Consider the following 21,009-nt stretch of genomic DNA (forward strand, 5'->3'; position numbering starts at 1 on the left):
AAATATAAAGAATAATAAAGGTTTAAAAATCAGTAGATCGACTTTGTTTTTTTAATGCTCTCCTTCTTTTTTCTTCTAAACGATATTTTGCTTTTCTTTCTTCTCTATAAATAATAAATCTTTTATAATTCAAAAGTTTTAATACCTTTTTTCTAAAAATTTTAGCTCTTCTTTTGTGGGTACTCTATTGATAAATTGCAATTCCTTATGATACTTTTCAAAAATATCATACAATTTTTGGTAACAATCAGCATTGTTATCATTCTACAAATTTTAACAAAAATTATTTTTATTTAATGGTAAAATATACCTGAGTTCTAAATTTATCTGATTCCACAATTATTTCACCATATTTTGTTAATTTATGTTTTTCTTTTACATACTCTTTTAAGTCATTTGTAATTCCACATACATCATCTATATGACAGGTTAATTGGACTTTTGTTGAAACTTGATTTACATTTTGTCCTCCAGGTCCACTACTACGTATAAATTCTTTTTTAACTTTTGCTTTAAAAAAATTTTTTATTTTATTTTTTTAAAATTGTAAAACATACGAAATGATATTTGAAGTTTATTACTATTATTTTTTACCTAAAAAACTTAAAAATAAGTAATATTTAAATTTATTCTTACATTTGAACATAAGTTTCGTGTATAATTAAAAATAAAATTTATTCTTATCATTAGAAAGACTTTTTAGTAAAAATATGATTTAAATAAATTATAATAATATATTACCAAATATCTTTTTAAGAAATAAACATTTTAAAAAATAATTTTAACAGTAAAAACATTTTTGTATCAAATGACAATATATTTATTGAATAGCTAAATATAATATTAATTGTAACATTACATATATTTGTGCAAATTAGTTACATTCAAATATGGCAATATTTATATAAAAAAAATTTTAAGGTAAAGAATATATCCTAGTTATTATTATTAAAAAGAATACTTTGAATTTTACCACGTAAAGCCCAATGCATCTGAAGCCAATCAGTTTTTTGAAATGTTTCACATTCAATAACATGATTTTCGTTTTTCTCATAAACTTTTATTTCATAAGGATAATCTTTGAGGATTACTGATTTTGTGAAATTATTAGGTTTGTCGTTGATATCCTTTCTGGAAAATATAAATTCGTCTTGGTTATTATAGGAGTATGTTATTGATATATTCATGTCTCTGGCAATGTTAAAAAGATTACTAAAGAAATTTTCTGTTCCAACATTGTATGTTGAAACACCCAAATCATTAGATAAAAATGGTTTTTTTGATGGTAGTGGAATATTTGTATCAAATATGTTAACAAAAGGATTATTATGATGATTATTTGTCATATGAGGTAGTATATTTTGTGGAAGAATATTAATACCAGGTGCCATAATAACTGAATTGAGTAATGGATTAAATGTTGGTATATTTGGAGGATCAAATTGGTAAGTATTAATTCTACTACAATCATTTAATCTTCTTGGCATTGATGAATTTGATATTCTACTGTTACTACTACTACTATTAGATGATACTCCTTTTCTTCTGGCATATGGGTGTATAGGAATAGTAGCTAAAGTGTCACAGTATTTAGTATAAACTCCATCATTTATATGAAATTTTTTTAAATGTATTTGAAGATTATTTGGACTTTTATCTATACCTTTCCAATTACAGTGTAAACATATAACACCAATTTCATCAGGATTCTCATCTTTTAAATCTTTAAAAAATATCCATACAGGATGTGTTTTTTTACGTCCAGGAGCTTTCCCATAATTTATTGAAGTAGAATGACTTCTTAATCTTGTACTTTTATCATTTATACATTCCTGATCCTTTATTTTTAAATGATCATTTATATTTCTATAATCATCAGTACTCTCTTTTTTCAAGACTCCATTCTTTATATTAAATAAGTTTGTATTAACATTCACTTCAAAATCTTTTTCTAACACCTCTTCAAATTTCATTGAATTACCGTCAGTTGAAGAAATTTCATTAAACTGTGATTCCATATGATCTTTTATTGAGATGATTGTTAAATAAAATAAATGACCTCCCTTTCAAGAATTATAGTATTATACTAGTAAATTTAATAAAAAAAAAAAAAAAGAAATAACGACACTAAAAAAATATATAAATAAAATATATAAAAAAAGTTTAAAGATCGTGAGCAAAAAAAAAGTAATGACATAAACGGTAAAACTTGTTTGGTATAAACTATGTAAACATTTCCCAAAAAAATAATTGTCTACTTAAAAAATTAGCATGATTAAAAAAAAAGTCATCTTATTACATTTGGCCTTCATAAAAAAAAAAAATTAAAATAATCATTACAATATTATATTTTCTTATCTATACTAAAAATGTGTAACATATCAAAGATAATATTTATTAACTTATCAATCATATAAGGTTGTGTAATATATTTTTAAAAAAAAAAATGACATAAAATAATTTAACATTAATTTATTTTAAAATAAAATTGTTGTACAATTATTATTATTCTTAATTGTAGTAAATGTATATTTTTTTGGCAAAAAAAATTGTACTACATGTGTATTTACAGTGCAAAGTATATTCAAAAATTTCTAATTAACGTTAAGTAATTTATAAAAATTAACCTAACTATTTGTATCACTCTATATTTTAATATTCTTTTTTTTTCACATTAATTTGTACTGTTATAGTAAATATTAAAATTGTATTTTAATCTTTTACAAATCAAAGTGCAAATACAATATATTGTCTATAGTAGTGGATACCAAAACAAGTTATATATTTAAATTATAGCAAACATTTTGTGTCAATTTTGTTTTTTTTATCTATTTTAAATGAATCACTAAATTTGTAATTTTATATTAATTACAGAGATAGTTATTGTTTATTTTCAACAAAATACTAGTTACACAAAAATTTTATTTTAAAATTTAAAAAAAAAATTGTTTTTAAAGCTTTAAATATTACAAAATGAGTTAAAAAAAAATTTTGATTGATTAAAAAAATAATTGTTTACTTTTTAGCTGGGAATACATTCTTTTCAAATTGGCCAAGGTAATTTCCAGGTGGAGAGTATCTACAGACAACATAAACAATTCCATTTTTTTCAGTTATACCAAAACCAACTTGTTTAGAATTTTTCCATACTAATTGAGTGAAATGTCCTGTCTTTGAGGTAAAACCTTGTTTAGAAAAGTCATAATATTGAACTTCATCATACCACATTTTAACGGCATTCTTGGCTATTGATGATGAGGCATATGCAAGATTTTCACCAAATCCACTGGAACTATGTTTAAGTCCCTTAACTGTGTTAGCTAAATAATTAGCCCAATCTTGAGCTCCTTTTTGAATTGTAGCATTAACAACAACTTGTGGAACTTGATGAAGAACACGATATTTATTTGTCTCTTGAAGATACTTAAATTTTTAATCATTTTTATCAATAGATCAGGTATAATTAAACTTACATATTTTCTTAATTCTTCAACATTGACTGCTGCTGAGGTTAAACCACCAATAATAGCAATAGAAATGATTATTTTAATGAAGGTATTCATCTTTTTTTATTTTGTTACTAAATATGAAAAAATACAATGTTTTATACACTTTTATCTGTTTATTTAAGCATTTATAAGTACACAAAAAAAGTATTTTGGTTTAAACAACAAAAAAATTACAGGAAACCAACAATCTTAGTTATTCTTGCATATTAATAATTTACTTAGCTGATAAAACAAGATAACTTTTATTACATCAAAAATAACTTTTATTTAATTTGTTATATTTTCTTACAAAAATTTTTTTATGTAGGAGTAAAAGTTTACATTAATAAGTATTATGAAGTATTGAAATTTCATAGGATACAATTTCATAGTAAAATTTTCACATTTATATACAAAAAAAATTTTTTTGATTGAAAATATGCAGAATTTTTACCTTTTATTATCATAATTTAAAATATTATTTATATATTTTACATATTAAAAAATATAAAAAAAAGGATTTGTACGTTAATCGTTTCAAAGTTGGTGATTAATTTTTTGTAATAGTTGAATATATAATAATAATAAGAGTTAACAATACTTTAAATTAATTTACTGAATTAATTATTTTATTTGTTTTTCAATTTATTTGTTTTAAAAGAAATCTTCTTTTTTTTCCATAATCAAACATTATTATTATGTAACATAAGAAAAAAAAAACTTATAGTAATATCAAGTGTTGATAAGATAATTTGATTACAGTCATTTATACTACAAAAAGCCTTGATCATTTCAATAGATGACCTTTTAGAAGTTAGATTTTAAACAAATAAGTTAAATTTGTCAACATTGAAAGTCTAACACTATAAAATCACAACATTTTAAACATTTTACTTGTATTTTTAATATTTTCTTAAAATTATGTCAGAATTAGATATTCCTGATGATGGTTTTTTACATTCTCCTAAATTTTTTAACAGTAGAGATGATGTCACTGAATATCTAAAACTTTTTGTTACTTATAATCATATACCATGGAAAGATATGTATGAAAGATGTTTCAAAGAATTTTATGTTAGTAGAGATATTTCAAAAGAATGGTTTATTGCTGCATGTTTAGGACAATTTGCTATGCCTGAAGATGTTGCTAAAGCTGTTGTTAATCATTTTGGTTTACCACATTCTGCCTATGCATGGTTAACAATACCACCAATTAGAGCTACTAAAGATATAAGTCAAGATCCACTTGTTTATCGATTAAATGAGGTAATATTTAATAAAAATATCTTATTTATTTATTTATTATTATATTTATTTTTAGATTATAAAAGTTTATGGTGAAACAATCAAAGAAATTGTACATGAAGACTTCGGAGATGGTATTATGTCAGCAATTGACTTTAAAATGAATGTAGAAAAAGAAGTAGTTAATGGTGTTGAAAGAGTTAAATTAACATTTTCTGGAAAATATTTACCGTACAAAAAGTTTTGACAACATCAAGGTTACTTAAAATAATATTATCATTAAGATGGAAATTTACCAAAAATAATACTGTAATTTTACTGTTAAAAAAAAATAAATAAACACTAATATATTAAGAAAAATTTAAAAGTTTATTATTTGTCTTACAAACACGTATATTTTTCTAATATTAATATATATAAATATATATATATATATATAATTTTATGGGTTAAAAAATAAATATGTTATAGAGAATTTGAAATAGGTTCATCTTCAAATTTTTTGAAAAGATTTTTTTTAACTAAACGTAAAATTCCACTTGATTCTTTTGATATTTTTCTACATTTTATTTTGTAAGGTGGCGTTTCAGATACAATATCGCATGATACTCTTTTTCTTGCCTGTATTTCTCTATCACTATCAATGTTAAAATAATTGTTTCTCCCACCACTTGAAGACAACTGATCAATGTATTCGTTATCTGTCTCCGGTACCAACTCATCAAAATCTCCATAATTGTTATTTAATGATAAATTATCACTAGAATAATATTTTATTTTGTTGTATAAATTTCTTTCCATCAATATTTTTTCTGGTGTCCCTGGTACCAATACTTTTTCTTTATTTTTATCAAAATATATATCATTTTCTTCTATTTCACTGATTATATTAAAATTTTTTTCTTTAATTTCATTTTCCAATACCTCAAGATTTATAGGTGAAAGTTTTTTTAGTTTCTCTTTTTTTTCATTTTTCTTTTTTTCTGATATTTTAAGTAGACAACTGGTACTATAATTTGAAGAACTTTCATCACCACAAGATAAAAGTAACTCTTCTAATTTTTTTTTCCTATACTTTTTTGCACGAACTTTTTCTTCAAAACATAAAGATTTTTTTTTTCCTATTTGATATCTACTTTCTTCAATTTTATTGTCATTTATTTTAATATTTTTTTCGATTTGATTAATTTTATTTACCTTTTCATTTTGTTTTATAAAAATATTTTTTCTATTAAATATAATTGGTTTATTAATTCCATTTGAAAATGAAAATTTACAATCATCTTCATATTTTTGTTTTATCCAAAAAGCCATTGCATTAGATTTAGAGTAATGTTCAACATCTAAGGGATATGATTGAAAATTCATACCTTTATATATTGTATAAATAACATCTGGAATGAATAAAAAAAATTCATCACATATTGTATTATTTAAAAAATTAAAAACACGATCATCCTGACTATTAAAATAGACACATTGTAGTAGACCAATAATAGTATCTAAATCAAAATTTCTTAAATCTAGTGAAGTAAAGTAGAGATGTAGTAGGACTATTGTTTCATATACTAAATTTTTTTCATCACAAGATAAAATACAATTATCAAAAAAATTTTTTATCTTTTTTATATCTTTTAACCATTCTTTTGAAAATTCAATATAAAAATTACCATCATTTTCAATATTTCCCTGAGTACAGTACAATTTGAGAGATGTAATAAATGTTTTATAAATATATACTGGTTGACGTTTTCGTTGTTTTATATAATCAAGAAGATCATCATAGAATTTGTTGATTAAATTTTTTTCATTAATACTAAAATAAATTGGTGGTCCAGGTTTAATTGATTTCCTCCTAAATTGACGTTCATTAAAAATATGCTTCAAAATTTCTTCTTCTTTTTTTTTATCTTGAGTAGATTTTTGAGAAATTTCACCATATGTTTTAATTGACATTTCATAAAATGACGTATATAAATCATCTTTAACATTTTTCTTACTATCAGACATTTTTATTTTAAATTATTCTTCTAAATAAAAATTTTATCAATATAACCCCTAGAAATATTTAATTTATAAATTATTAATATTCATTACTTTTATTTTAAATTGAATGAAATTTCTTTTCTTTTGTATTAAATATATATATATATTGACAGGAAATTGAGAGAAAAAAAAAAAAAAAGAAAAAAACCTCTAAAGTTTTTTATTACAAGAAAAATGGAATAGAGATAACGAAAAAAAGAAAAGTAATGTTTATTTGATTAAATAATTTTAAAAATAACCTGATAATTGCTCCTTAAAAGAAATGTTTCATTTTATTATATAATAATGATATAATAACTTAATTTAAAGAAGAAAAGAAAAAACCAATATATGTTATAATAATGTAATTAACTTCAAAAGTAATTTTTATAATTAAATTAATTTCACTAAACTTATTTTGTATACTTTGTATCATTTGTGATAAATTTTATTACACATTCTCAGGGTATATATGTACATATTATTAGTTATTATAAAATTACACCATTATCATTAGGTATCAAATAATATTATTTAAATGATAAATTATAGACATTCTTTTTTTTTTATTACCTATTTAAATTGTTATATAAAAATGTTAGACAAGTTTAAGTGTTACAAAATTTAAATTTTTTTGTATCTTTTGATCAAAAATTAATTTAAATATTTTTTTTTTTTTTTAAATTTTGTGTTTAATAATAAAGTTGTACTTTTATTTGTAAAAGTGATTATAAAAAAATATTTTCTTATATTTGATGATAAAAAAAAAATTTCTTAATACTTTTTATTTTTGTTGCTTAAGTGCTTTCATTATTTTATTATTTAAAAAGATATGGTATGATGGTGATGTATTCAGTAATAGAATTATTATTAGTAATTGTCTGTTTTAATTTTATAAAAAAAAATAAAAAGATAAAGAGAGTGTTTGTTTGTTTTTTAATATTAGATGATAAAAAGAAAGGACATTCATTAATAAATTTACCTACTAAAAGTTGTTAAGGATTAACATAATATAATGTGGAAATTTTTATTAAATATATATATTTAATGATAAACCTTCCTCAATATACTATAAAATAAATGGTCCATATTAATGTTATTGAAGAAAATTTCATTTTTAATTAACATTTATATCTTAAGACTGACTGAATGTATTATATATTATATAATGGTAGAAAAATGAGTTAGTTGTATTTTAATACAACATATAACATGTAAAGTTATATCTAATAGTATTCAAAGATCCTTTATTATTATGTTAAAATGACACAATCAGTAGACTTTTTAAAATAGAATGCTTGACCAAATTATGTTAAATGCATTCACATATATATATATATATATATAACTTACTTCTTATATCCATTATTTCTTTTATTAATTAAATAAAAAGAAGCATTTTTTTTCTAAATTAAATATTGTTACATATCTTTTAATTATTTTTAGAAAAAAAAAAAATATTTATTTATATTAATTATCTTTGTATCATGATATATCTTATCTCAAAAAATATAATATTATTTATTTTAAATTTATAAAAACATAAATATTTTTACCTTCTAAAAGAATTATCCACAAAATATACATTTTTTTTTATTTTTTTATTTTGATAATTTTAATGTAACTTTTGTATAATATAGAAAATATTTTTATTCATAGATATATAGCATCTTTTTAACTAAAAGTATAATGTGTAGGAAAATTTTTATTTAATTCTCCAAAAAAAATCACAATGTTTAACTTGACAAAATACATATAAATATGAAAGTTAGACTTTGGATGTATATAAATTGCATCATTCTTATTTTAATTTAAAAACATTCTTAACCTTAATAGCTTTATATTTATATTGTTTTATAATTACATATTTTAAATTATTATTTTTTTTTTAAATTTAAGATATATATATATATATATATATATATATATCTGGTAAAAACTTTGTTGTTTCATAAATTGTCAAGTAATTATTTTTATATCAAAGGTCAGCCGAAAATATTTTTTTTTTTTTTACAATGCCATTTCTATAAAGTAGAATGTTAACCTTATAATATTAGTATATTTATATATGCATACAATAAAATGCATTCTTAAGTTTATTATTTTTTTTTATGGACCTAGTCTACTTATCTTATCTAAAGAAGTATACTATATATTATTATGGTATATAACAAAGATTATTAGTAAATAATACGTCATAATTATTATATAGTTATACCTTATTAATAAATTATTATCAAATCTTTGTTTGTATAGTAAGATAATATATACATTAAAAGTACACAATTAAAATATTTACCTCACATATATACACATTTAATCATTTTATTTGTCTCTCCATTATTTATTATAATTGTTATTGAATTTTTGGACATTTTTAAATATATGTAATATTATATGTCCACTATTTTAGATTAAAAAAAATACAATTGATTATATGTATAAAAATTTATTTATAATATATATTATTTTTTTAATAATATAAAATAATTTATGCTAGAAAAATATTTGGATTTGAATGTTTTTTTTTTTTAATTCTCTCTACAGAAATTTATTTTAAATTATTATCATTTTATTATTAAAAATTTTTTCTAACAGCTTTTGGTAAAGAATAAACTTTATTCCCATTTGATAAATACAATTCAATGATTTAAAAAAAAAATTTTTACTATCATCCTGTGAAAATATATGATTTTATAATTTTTTTTTTCTCAAGTATACTATTTTTTATTTTATAATACAATATAACTAAATTAAAAATAATTTAACTTTTATTTTTATTAATTATATCAAAAAAAAAATTTTTTTTTTTCAAAAATGTTTCTTTTATTGTACTATTTATAATTTATTATTATATATTCGTTAACTATAAAGTTTATCCTTCTTTAAAATATTTCTATTATATTATATTACATCTATCATACATGTTGTTTTCCATATTTAGCTATCTTTGGTGTCACTTAATATATTCTCTTATATGTGTTCATGTCATTTTCAAAATTTCTTCATAATATTATTTTGTTTGTCATCACATTTTTGAGATTTAATTATATAATGTCATATATAATAATATTATTATTATTTAGCATATGGTGAGGATATCTAATATTAAAGTTAAGTGTTTAGTACACCACTTTAAAAGTATACAAGTACTTTGTCATTAGTAACTAGGAAATTAAAATTATTTCAATGATGTAATCCTATTTATTTATTTTATTTTATTGGTACGGATACATTTTTATTTTTTTCTCATTGTAACAAAAAAAAAATTTTTTTTTTGATATCATAGAAAATATTTATTATTTCGAGGAAGAAAAGAAATGTACTTTATTTTATCTTTTTATTATCGTTAATTACATTTTATTATTTTTTTTTTTATAGATTAACTAATCATGAGTGATCCTACATTGCTGGATGAAAAAAATAAAAGTTTTACAAATTCATCTCCACCACCTGTTCCGGTACCAAGTAAGTTTTTTTTTGTTATTAAAAAAAAAAAATAATTATTAAAAAACGATCGCCCCCGGGTGGGCTTGAACCACCAACCTTTCGGTTAACAGCCGAACGCGCTAGCCGATTGCGCCACGGAGGCATGGAGACGCCAAAAGTTTCATTACCCAAGTTTACATTGAATTTTTTAATAGTAAAAAAATAAAAAATTGTTTTTTTTAATCTTAAATTATGTATTATTTATAAAAAAAAATTGATTTTCTTTTTTTTTCAGAACTTTTGGGATCAAAAAGATTAACACTAGCAATATTATTATTCTTCGCCTGTGCCATATCATATTCACATCGATCTGATCTTAGTCTTGGAATTGTTTGTATGGTAAATCATACAGCAATTGAATTGAATGCTAAAAATGTACCAAATTTTAATGAAACAACAGAGGTAATTTCTCAAAAAAAGATCTCAAAATGTGGTGGAGATATTGTAAAAGAGAAAGGTGCTGATGGACCATTTGTATGGGATAAACCACAACAAGGAAATGCATTAGGAAGTTTTTTTTATGGATATTTATGTTCACAGATTGTTGGTGGTATGCTTGCTCAAAAATTTGGTGGAAAAATTGTTATTGGTGTTGCTGTTTTTGTTAGTTCTTTTTTAACTATTTTTACTCCACCAGCAGCACAGTTAAGTTTATATGCATTAATAGTTGTTAGAGCTATTCTTGGTTTTTCACAAGGTGTTGTAATGCCTTCAATTCATACTTTATGGTCTTTTTGGGCTCCTGAAAAAGAAAGATCAATACTTGTTGGAATTACTTTTGCTGGATTACAAGTTGGAAATTTAGTTAGTATTTCAATTTCTTCTGTTCTCTGTGCAAGTGGAATTTTAGGTGGATGGCCATCAATATTTTATCTATTTGGTGTTCTTGGTTTTATTTGGTGTGGATTATGGTTTTGGTTAGCATCTAGTAATCCAAATGATTCTAATGGTATGGATGATGCTGAAAAAGACTACCTCCTAGAACATATTAGAAGTGCAATGGGAAAAAGTGGTAAACCACCACCAATGCCATGGGGAAAAGCTTTACTCTCTCCACCTGTATGGGCTATATATTTTGGACATTTTGCTGCTGATTTTGGAAGTTATCTTATGATGGGAGTTATGCCAACCCTGATGAATGAACTTTTTTCATTACCTAGAGAAAGTTTAGGTGTCATATCAGCTTTACCATTTTTTGCCTTCTTCTTAGTAATTCAATTTGGTGGATTTTTAGTTGATAATATAATTAATAAGAAAATTTTATCTCTTATTAATACCCGTCGTCTATTTATGTTAATAGCTTTAGTTTTACAAGGAGCACTTTTAGTTATTGCCGGATATTTAGATTGTAATCAAACAATTCCAGCAATCCTTTTAATAACAATGGCAGTTGGTCTTTCTGGTTTTCAATTTTCATCATTTGTTGTTAGTTACCTTGATGTTGCACCTGCTTTTGCTGGAGCTTTACTTGGTGTTGGTAATACTATTTCAAGTTTCTCAGGAATTCTTGGACCAATGTTAATGGGTATCATGACACCAACTGGTAGTAGAGAAGAATGGCAATCATTTTTCTGGGTTACTTTTGGTATCCTTACTACTGGAGCTATAATATATGCTATATTTATTAGAGGTGATGTTCAAAGTTGGGCTAAAAGTGGAGGAAATAAAGATACTATACTTGAGGCACCACAAGAAGGAGATGTATTATTACAAGATATTAAAAAAGAACGATCAGATGCATAGTAATTAAATTTATTTTTACTTTTAATTTTTATTTCATTTTTATTTGAATATTAATTAATTTGATATTAAAAGTTTTTTTCTTTTATAAAGTTATTTTTTTTATTTAATCTTTTCATTTTAATATTGATCATATTGATAAAGTTGGTAGTAGTTATCAATTGATAAATTTTTGAAATTTCTAAAAAAAATGTAAAGATTTTTTTTAATAATGACCTCTTTATTGAAAATCATTTGACGGCTTAATTTTAAAGTCACTGACGTTCTAGAAATTATTTTTGAATATTTGAATAATATAAATATGTATATTCTTTTTTAAATTACAATGTTGGTTTGATAAAAATTTTTAATACTAAAAAAAGAATAAATAAAGTAAAGTAAGTAATTAAAACATTTTTTTTATAAAAATTAAAAAAAACAACTTTTTTTGGAATTTGATTATGCAACTATAGTCATTCGATAGCTCTTGAGACGGGATGAATTTTGAATATAATCAACAATATTATAAAATTGAAACTTCAGGAGGTATAAAGATTCAAAGTTGAGAGGCGAAATTGTGGAATATTTTTTTTAAATCTCGACTTCGATGATAAAATCGTAAATTTTAAAAATAAATAATTTATTCTAGATCAAATTTTTACGACAAATTCATTTAGCCTATTTTCATCTTTATAGGACTTTTTAAAATGAAGATATAATAAGAAATATGTTATAAAAAAAGTTTTAAGAATCTAACAAAAACTCAAGTTAATGAAATCGCAGAAACATGAAACTTGATGCGCTGTGCTTCTTTCATAATTTAAGGTATACCTTACGTTGAAAAAATCTTTTAATTTTCAACCGTTTTTGAGATATGAAACTTGGTATTTTTTCGCGCGTAATCTATTGTCACCATTTTTTTATATCTCGAAAAAGGTTAAAGGTATAAAAATATTTTGAAGGTGGCCCCCACTTGAAAATTCATTTGAAGTCGATTGCAGAAATCTGATTGTTATTATCTTCATTATGAAGCGAGATATGACCAAAGGCGGAAATTTTTCTAAAATATTCATTGTTCCCCACTTTTCAGTATCTCATCAAATAATGATCCTATGAAGATGGGACTAGTTTCATTCGATTTTTATTCAAAAGTAGGTCTAGAATATTAATTTTTACAGCTATGACATTATTATTTTCAGAGATATAAAAATTAGCTGAAAATTTTCTAGATTTCCGATTTTACCTCTAAAAATGTAAACAAAGAAGAACATCTTTTTTTGGAAATTAAATAAACTACTATATTCATTCGATAGCCCTTGAAATGGGATGAATTTTGAATATAATCAACAATATTATAAAATTGAAACTTCAGGAGTTATAAGGATTCAAAGTTGAAGGCGAAATTGGGGAATATTTTTATGTAAATTTCGACTTCTATGATAATATTGTAAATTTAAAAAATAAATACTTTATTCTAGCTCAATTTTTTACGAGAAATTCATAAAGCCTATTTACATCTTTATAGGACTTCTAAAAATGAAGTTATGATAAGAAATGTGTTTTGAAAAAAGTTTTAAGAATTGTGTAATAACTCAAGTTTATGTGGTCACAGAACTATGAAACATGTTGCGCTGTGCTTCTTTCGTGATTTAAGGTATACCCTACGTTGAAAAGAATTTTAAATTTTCAACCGTTTTTAAGATATGAAACTTGGTACTTTTTCGCGCGTAATCCATTGTCACCATTTTTTTATATCTCGAAAGTTATTAAAGGTATAAAAAAATTTTGAAAGTAGACCCCATTTGAAAACTCAATTAAAGACGATTGCAGAAATCTGATTTCATTTATCATGATTTTGAAGCAAGATATGACCAAGGGCGGAAATTTTTCTAAAATATTCATTGTTCCCGACTTTTCAGTATCTCAGCAAATAATGACCCTATGAAGATGGGACTAGTTTCATTCGATTTCTTTTCAAAAGTTATTCTAGATTAATAATTTTCATAGTTATAGCTTTATTATTTTCAAAGATTCAGAAATTGGCTGAAAATTTTCTAGATTTCTGATTTTACCTCTAAAACTGTGACCAAAAATAGACAACTTTTTTTTGAATTTGAATATGCCACTATAGTCATTCGATAGCCCTTGAAATGGGATGAATTTTGAATATAATCAACAATATTCTAAACTTAAAATTTCATGAGCTATGAGCTGTCAAAGTTGAGGGCAAAATTGGGGAATATTTTTATGTAAATTTCGACTTCTATGATACAATGAGATATTTTACAAATATACAGTTGTTTCTATATAACTTTTTTACGAGAAATTCATTAAGCCTATTTACAATTTGATAGGACTATTAAAAATGAAGATATGATAAGAAATATGTTAAAAAAAAAGTTTTAACAATTTAGTGATAACTCAAGTTAATGAGGTCACAGGTCCTTGAAACTTGATGCGCTGTGCTTCTTTTATAATTTAAGTTATACCTTACGTCGAAAACTTTTTTATATTTCCAACCGTTCTTGGAATACTGTGCTTGGTACTTTTTCGCGCGTAATCCATTGTCACCATTTTTTCATATCTCGCAAGTACTTAAATATATAAAAAAATTTTGAAGGTAGACCCCACTTGAAAACTTATTTGAAGTAAATTGCAGAAATCTGATTTTATTTATCATGATTTTGAAGCAAGATATAACCAAAGGCGGAAATTTTTCTAAAATATTCATTGTTCTCGACTTTTCAGTATCTCAGCAAATAATGACCCTATGAAGTTGGGACTAGTTTCATTCGATTTCTATTCAAAAGATGGACTAGATTATTAATTTTCATAGCTATAACATTATTGTTTTTGAAGATTCAGAAATTGGCTAAAAATATTCTAGATTTCTGATTTCACTTCTAAAAATGTGACAAAAAAACAACTTATTTTGGAATTTGAATATGAAACCATAGTCATTCGATTGCCTTGATACGGAATGAATTTTTAAAATAATTAACAATGGTTTAATTTTAGTATCACATATGTACTAGAAATTTTTTTTTAAAACTTGAATATAATAAAAAAATTTTTCTAAAACTTTTTTTAAACTTTTTTTTATTTTTTATCAACTATCAAATGCTCCAATTACTATACATTTATTTAAATTTTTAAAACCTTTTTAAATACTTTACTTAATTTATTTTTTTTAAATTCAGTACGTCAGTGACTCTAAAAGAGATCCCATTTGACATTACTTATATTTTCATATATTAAAATTTAGCTGTTAACTTGAAAAAAAGTTAAACGTTATATTTAGAAATAAAAATGAAATAATTTTTAAAAAGTTTATTATTTTTTGTACATAAAAAATTACATAAATAGAAATATGAGATCATTATATATATATTTTTTTTTATTTCATAGATATGGACTTTCTTTTCCATCATCATCATCACTATTATTAATGTAGTAATTTGAGGGATAATGATAATTATTATCGTTAATATAACTAATTCCATTAGTTGGAGAAAAAGTAACAAGTTTTCGGCATCTTTTAATAGTGCCAGTTTTATTATTGGATGTCTCATCCATTTCTAAAGTTGGATTTTGATAATAATCTTTTGTAAATATATTATTTTGAATTATTGAAGACCTATTGATAAGTGGTGCATCGTAAATATGACTTAAATTGTGCATAGATGGATTACCACTAGATCCCTGATGATCAATTGTATTTGATAATTGAGTATTTGAAGAAAAACCAGGATTTATATTACCATTATTTGAGATAATAAAAGGATTAGAACCAATATTTTCATATGATGAGAATGCTGATATAGCTGTATTTTGATATGATATAAAAGTTCTAGGAATATTATCTAAATTAGGAAAAATATTATTTTCATTAATTTCATTTTCATTTTTTCTTTTTATATTTTTTCTTTTATCTTTTTTCCATTGATATCTATTAACAATAAAATATATTGATGATAAAATTATTAAAATAAATAAAAATATAAATGCAATACCAAGTACATTTCCTAAATCATTTAATTTTGTATTTCTTTCATCAAAGTTACCCTCACAATTATCACATTCATTTTCATTGATTGAAGGAACACTACATCCAATTTCGACTTGTCCAAGATGTTTAAGACTAAATAAACCATCAACTTTTGGTTTTTTAACATTACTAATCATTGAATAACCATAATCATTAATAATTAATCTTCTAACACATCCTTTAAATGGTATAAAACTTGTTGACTTTGCAGCTCCAATTAATATTGCACCTAAATCTTTATGAACAAATATTGGTATATAATTATTGTCTAAATTTTTTACAATAACTTCACCATTTAATTTAAATGATATAGTATTTGGATTGGTTATTGATGTAATGATACCAATTCTATGCCAATATAAATTTAAAATATCTTTACTTATTTCAATTGTAAAAATATTTGTCAAACCATCATATACACAATAATTTAAAGTACCATTATCAAGTTTAAGCATAAATATTTTGGATGAATTTATTGAATAAATTGATAAAAGAACACCATCACTATGATTTGTTTTAAAATCAATTTCTAATTTTTGATTTTGTAAAGATATCTTTGAGTAATGAGGTGATGAAAGAATATCATCTGAAGTGTATGAAAAAATTTCTGAAAAAGTATTTCCAGATATCCTTCTTCTTTGAATATTTTTTTTAGGAAAATTTGGTAAATTTTCAATACTACTCCTATTATTTGAAACAAATTGTAATAATTTTTTTCCATTTCCTGTTAATTCAAAGGCAACCTGACCATCACCTAATGAAACTGGTTGAACGATATCTTTACAACTTGAATCTGATGTAAAAATATCGTTACATTTACAAGTATAACTATTTAACTTATTATAACATTTTCCAAATTTACCACATATATCTTCATGACAATTATTTTGCCTTCCTATTAATGGACAATAATCAATTAAATTTTCAACAATAACATTATGATTAAATAATGGTAAATTATTTAGATAAATATCTTTTATACAACCAACAAATTCTGGTGAATTATATTGATTTCCTCTACTTAAAATTTCATCATCATTACCAATACCACCTATTAAAAATTTTTTTGATGGTAAAGAAAATCTTCCATAAATTGTTTCAATTTCTTTTCTACATATATCATTAATACATTCAACACATTCTGTTCCTTTATTATTACATGCTTTTAAATTAATTATAACAGAATTATGTGTAAAAATTAATTGAAGCCTTTTCCATATACCATCATTTATAGGAGTATGAATAAATTCATTTATCAATTCATTTGTTAAACTTCTATTTAAACTTAAACGAATATTTCCATTAATTAAATCAACACTAATATAATCATATTGATTTTCTAAAGTATATGAATAAAAAAGAATACCATTTTCTTGTTTAGTATTAAAATCAAAAATTAACTCTTCAATTTCTTCATTTTTCATATCAATTTCCATAAAACTACTATACTCAAAAGAGTAAATTTTTGTTTCACAGTTATCTCCATAATATCCTTTATTACAAGAACAAAACCATAAATCAGATGAACCATCATTTTTTGGTATACACAAACCATTTTTACAAATATTTTCATTACAAGTATTATTTTTATTGTAAATATTTTTATTATCATCACAATTAAATTTTTCAATTCCATTTTCACACATACATTTGTAACTTCCTGGTATATTAATACATATTCCTTCATTACCACAAATATTTTTAGAATTTAGGCATTCATTGATATCCTCTTCACAAAAAACTCCCTTATATCCTTTAGGACAGGTACAAACTTCTGTTTTAGGATTACAAAAACCACCATTTTGACAGTCACCAAGTTGAGATGAATGATAATTTTGTCCAAATACCTGTGAAACATAAAAAGGTCTTTTAAAACATTTCATTGTATTACTATTATCTAGTATCTTATCTTCAATACAATTATACTTAATATCAATTATAGGTCCATACCAAGAATATGAGGAGTAAGAATATTTTATAAAATCTTCAGATGGAATAATTTTAGTATCACATATAATTTTATTACAAGCTTCCTGACAAATTTCATCAATTATCCTAACTTTTTCCTTCAAATGATAATCATTAATAAATTTTTCAACAATTTTTTTTGTCTCTTGTGAATTTATTATTCTATTAAAAGTATTCATTATTGAAATAAAAATTTGCTTTTTTGATATCTTATTATCATTAGTTTTTTTAATTCCTATCAATCTTATAGTCATATCATTGAATTTATTTTGTAATTGATATAAAATTTCTCCAATACCTGATTGTAAGGTTGTATCTATTTCTAACCATACACCATCATTAGGATAATCATTATATAATGAACCAATTATTTTGTATGTTGTGTTATCCTGATATATTGTTAAATTGGAAAGTTTTGTAAATTTACTAAAAGGTATTTTACATTTTTCTGTAGTATTATCATTATATTTAATAAGGCATTTTTTATTCTTATATGTATTAACATCAATAAAATCAGGTGTTCCTTGTATTATAATATTTTTTACTGATATCTTTTTACTATCTTCTTTTTTTATTTTTTCAATTCCAAGAATGATTATTTCTTTTCTTACTTTACCAATATTATTTGTAAATTTCAATGGAATATTTATATAATCAATATTTGGTGTTTCTCTTTTGATAACTTTTTTATTCATCAAAACTTTTTGTTGTGTATTTATAGTAAATAATTCTCTTAAATTATTATCTTCAATCTCAACTTTTTCACCTTTCTTAATATTTAACAAAGCAATATTACTATTTTCTTCTATTCCTTCAATTGTATATGTTAATAATTTTGATATATCATCTATTTTTTTAATTACTTTAACTATAAGTATTGCTTTACTTCTTAAAATTTCAATTTTATTTTTTTTTCCTATATTTTCATGAATTGTTAAAATATATTTATAATTTTTTTGTTGAAATTTATTTATAATATTTGTTGTAAAAGTATTACATATTTTTATGTATCCTTCTTTTTTATCAATACAAATTAATCCTTCATCATTTTTGTTTTCAGGATAAATTGAATAAACATAATTACCATTATTATTGTTAAAAAAGTTGAATTCTAAAAGTTTTGTTTTTTTTTCTATTTTATCTATAGGCAAATCAATTGTATAAAAAACTTTATCAAAAACTGGTGGTGAAGTTACATTTGTAAAAGTTAATGTTATCATATCATGTTTTGGTACTTTTCTATCTAATTTTCCATTTTTTACTATTACCTCTAAAGGTAAATTATATTCATTTATCATTGAAAGATTATTTTTAGAATTTAATGTAATTAATCCTACTTTTCTATCAATAATCATTCCATCAACAGGTGATTGGGTAAAAGAGTTTATATAAAAATTTAATTCTGATCCTTTTCCTGAATCAAGATCTATTGCTTCAATACTTGATAAAATAGTATTAGGTTTAGAATATTTACTAATTTGATTTGCTGTATTTGGTATGTCATTATTAATTATAACTGGAGAATATTCATTAATATCAAGAACTTTAATATTTAATATTTTGATTTTATCTCCACTTTGTAATTTTATTGAATATAAATTTTCTGTTTCATAATCTAATTTTCCAACTAAATATAAAGTTTGATTTTTAATTTCAAATAAATTTTCCTTCTCACACAATTCATTAAACATATTTTTTTTATTTTTTGGACAGGTAATAGATGTTATGAAATATTTTTTATCAAACTCAAATAGTTTACTATTGTAATCAATGTTCTCCCATACAGGTATAGTTACCTGGTCAATACTTTCAATAAAATTAAAACTTTCAACACTTGAAACATTATTTTTATTTATCTCTTTTTCAATAATAATATCAATAGATGTTTCCAGTGGATTGTCACCCATGTCTATGGCAATAACTTTAATTATCTTTTGTGATTCAAATGTATTTAAATGTGAGAGAAAAATTATTTGTCCAGTTAATGGTTCTACATAAATAATTTCTGTTCTTGGATCTTCTAATTTATAAATTATTCTAGCATTTTTTCCTTCATCTTTATCTGTTGCTTTAATTACATACAAAACATCTCCATACTTTTCATTGCCACTTAATTTTATATTAACAAAAGATTTTTCAAATTGTGGTTTGTTATCATTTTTATCTTTAACTGTAACAAAAAATGTTGTTGATATTTGCCAAAAGTCATCTTTTGCTGTTACACGTAATTTATACTCTGATACTTCTTCTCTATCTAAAATTTTCATTACTTTTAATTCACCAGTTTTACTATCTAAATTAAAAGTATCATTGTAATTATTTTCCAAAAAATATAAATTATTTCTATTTTCAATATCAATATCTAAATCAGTACTTGTAATAGTACAAATAATTTCACCAATAAAATTATTTTCATAAATTTCTGGTGAAAATAATCTTGTAAATTTGGGACTGTTATCATTTTGATCTTTGACGGTAATTAAAACTTTTGTTGTTGAAGATAAATTATCATTGTCTTTTGCCTCCACTGTCAATATATATTTATTTTTTTCTTCAGCATCAAGAATTTTATTAAGTGTAATTTCTCCTGTCTTAGAATCAATGATAAATTCTTTATTTTCATTACCATAAATAATTTTATATTCAATTTGATTAAAATCATTAGAATCATTATCTATTGCATGTACAGTTAATAATTTTTTTGGTATAATTTCATTTTCTTCAACTTTTACTTCATATATTGGTAATATAAATTGTGGAGGTTCATTAACATCAATAACATGTATTTGTACTCTTTGATATGAAGTATAAGCTATATAATTAGATAATGAAACTCCAACAATAAGATTATATCCTGGAAAATTTTCACGATTTAATTTTTTAACAGATAAAACTCCCGTCAATGGATCTATGTAAAAATCATCATTTGAATCACCAGATGCAATAAAATATTTAATAATATTAACTTCATTTCCATTATTAGTTGCTTCAATTTTTAATATATCCATATTTTTTATATCTTCTCTT

At 22.6% G+C, this 21,009-nt stretch overlaps 7 protein-coding genes across 7 annotated transcripts; 2 read left to right on the top strand and 5 right to left on the bottom strand.

Annotated features, from left to right (window-relative positions):
- Positions 1-22: 22 nt before the first annotated feature.
- SRAE_2000152200 (Peptidyl-tRNA hydrolase ICT1, mitochondrial) lies at positions 23-687 on the bottom strand (the record flags this gene model as incomplete). The annotated part of the gene is made up of 5 exons (XM_024652484.1): positions 23-104; positions 146-264; positions 311-510; positions 558-594; positions 637-687. 5 exons carry the CDS (start codon positions 685-687, stop codon positions 23-25), a joined length of 489 nt encoding a protein of 162 aa, XP_024506056.1.
- A 248-nt stretch (positions 688-935) lies between these two features.
- SRAE_2000152300 (Hypothetical protein) lies at positions 936-2,018 on the bottom strand (the record flags this gene model as incomplete). Its single annotated transcript, XM_024652486.1, has 1 exon — positions 936-2,018. The coding sequence occupies one exon, from the start codon at positions 2,016-2,018 to the stop codon at positions 936-938; it is 1,083 nt and encodes a 360-aa protein (XP_024506057.1).
- A 997-nt stretch (positions 2,019-3,015) lies between these two features.
- Positions 3,016-3,563, bottom strand: SRAE_2000152400 (CAP domain-containing protein; the record flags this gene model as incomplete). Its single annotated transcript, XM_024652487.1, has 2 exons — positions 3,016-3,423; positions 3,474-3,563. The coding sequence occupies 2 exons, from the start codon at positions 3,561-3,563 to the stop codon at positions 3,016-3,018; spliced, it is 498 nt and encodes a 165-aa protein (XP_024506058.1).
- Positions 3,564-4,409: 846 nt separating this feature from the next.
- Positions 4,410-4,980, top strand: SRAE_2000152500 (Cyanate lyase, C-terminal domain and Cyanate hydratase family and Lambda repressor-like, DNA-binding domain-containing protein; the record flags this gene model as incomplete). The annotated part of the gene is made up of 2 exons (XM_024652488.1): positions 4,410-4,754; positions 4,810-4,980. 2 exons carry the CDS (start codon positions 4,410-4,412, stop codon positions 4,978-4,980), a joined length of 516 nt encoding a protein of 171 aa, XP_024506059.1.
- Positions 4,981-5,198: 218 nt separating this feature from the next.
- SRAE_2000152600 (Hypothetical protein) lies at positions 5,199-6,743 on the bottom strand (the record flags this gene model as incomplete). The annotated part of the gene is made up of 1 exon (XM_024652489.1): positions 5,199-6,743. The coding sequence occupies one exon, from the start codon at positions 6,741-6,743 to the stop codon at positions 5,199-5,201; it is 1,545 nt and encodes a 514-aa protein (XP_024506060.1).
- A 3,407-nt stretch (positions 6,744-10,150) lies between these two features.
- Positions 10,151-11,990, top strand: SRAE_2000152700 (Sialin; the record flags this gene model as incomplete). The annotated part of the gene is made up of 2 exons (XM_024652490.1): positions 10,151-10,226; positions 10,483-11,990. 2 exons carry the CDS (start codon positions 10,151-10,153, stop codon positions 11,988-11,990), a joined length of 1,584 nt encoding a protein of 527 aa, XP_024506061.1.
- Positions 11,991-15,368: 3,378 nt separating this feature from the next.
- On the bottom strand, positions 15,369-20,990 carry SRAE_2000152800 (Epidermal growth factor-like domain and Laminin G domain and EGF-like calcium-binding domain and Cadherin domain and Concanavalin A-like lectin/glucanases superfamily domain and Concanavalin A-like lectin/glucanase, subgroup domain and Cadherin-like domain-containing protein; the record flags this gene model as incomplete). The annotated part of the gene is made up of 1 exon (XM_024652491.1): positions 15,369-20,990. One exon carries the CDS (start codon positions 20,988-20,990, stop codon positions 15,369-15,371), a length of 5,622 nt encoding a protein of 1,873 aa, XP_024506062.1.
- Positions 20,991-21,009: the final 19 nt, after the last annotated feature.

The sequence above is a fragment of the Strongyloides ratti genome, assembly GCF_001040885.1.
Source record: "Strongyloides ratti genome assembly S_ratti_ED321, chromosome : 2".
Lineage (NCBI taxonomy): Eukaryota > Metazoa > Nematoda > Chromadorea > Rhabditida > Strongyloididae > Strongyloides > Strongyloides ratti.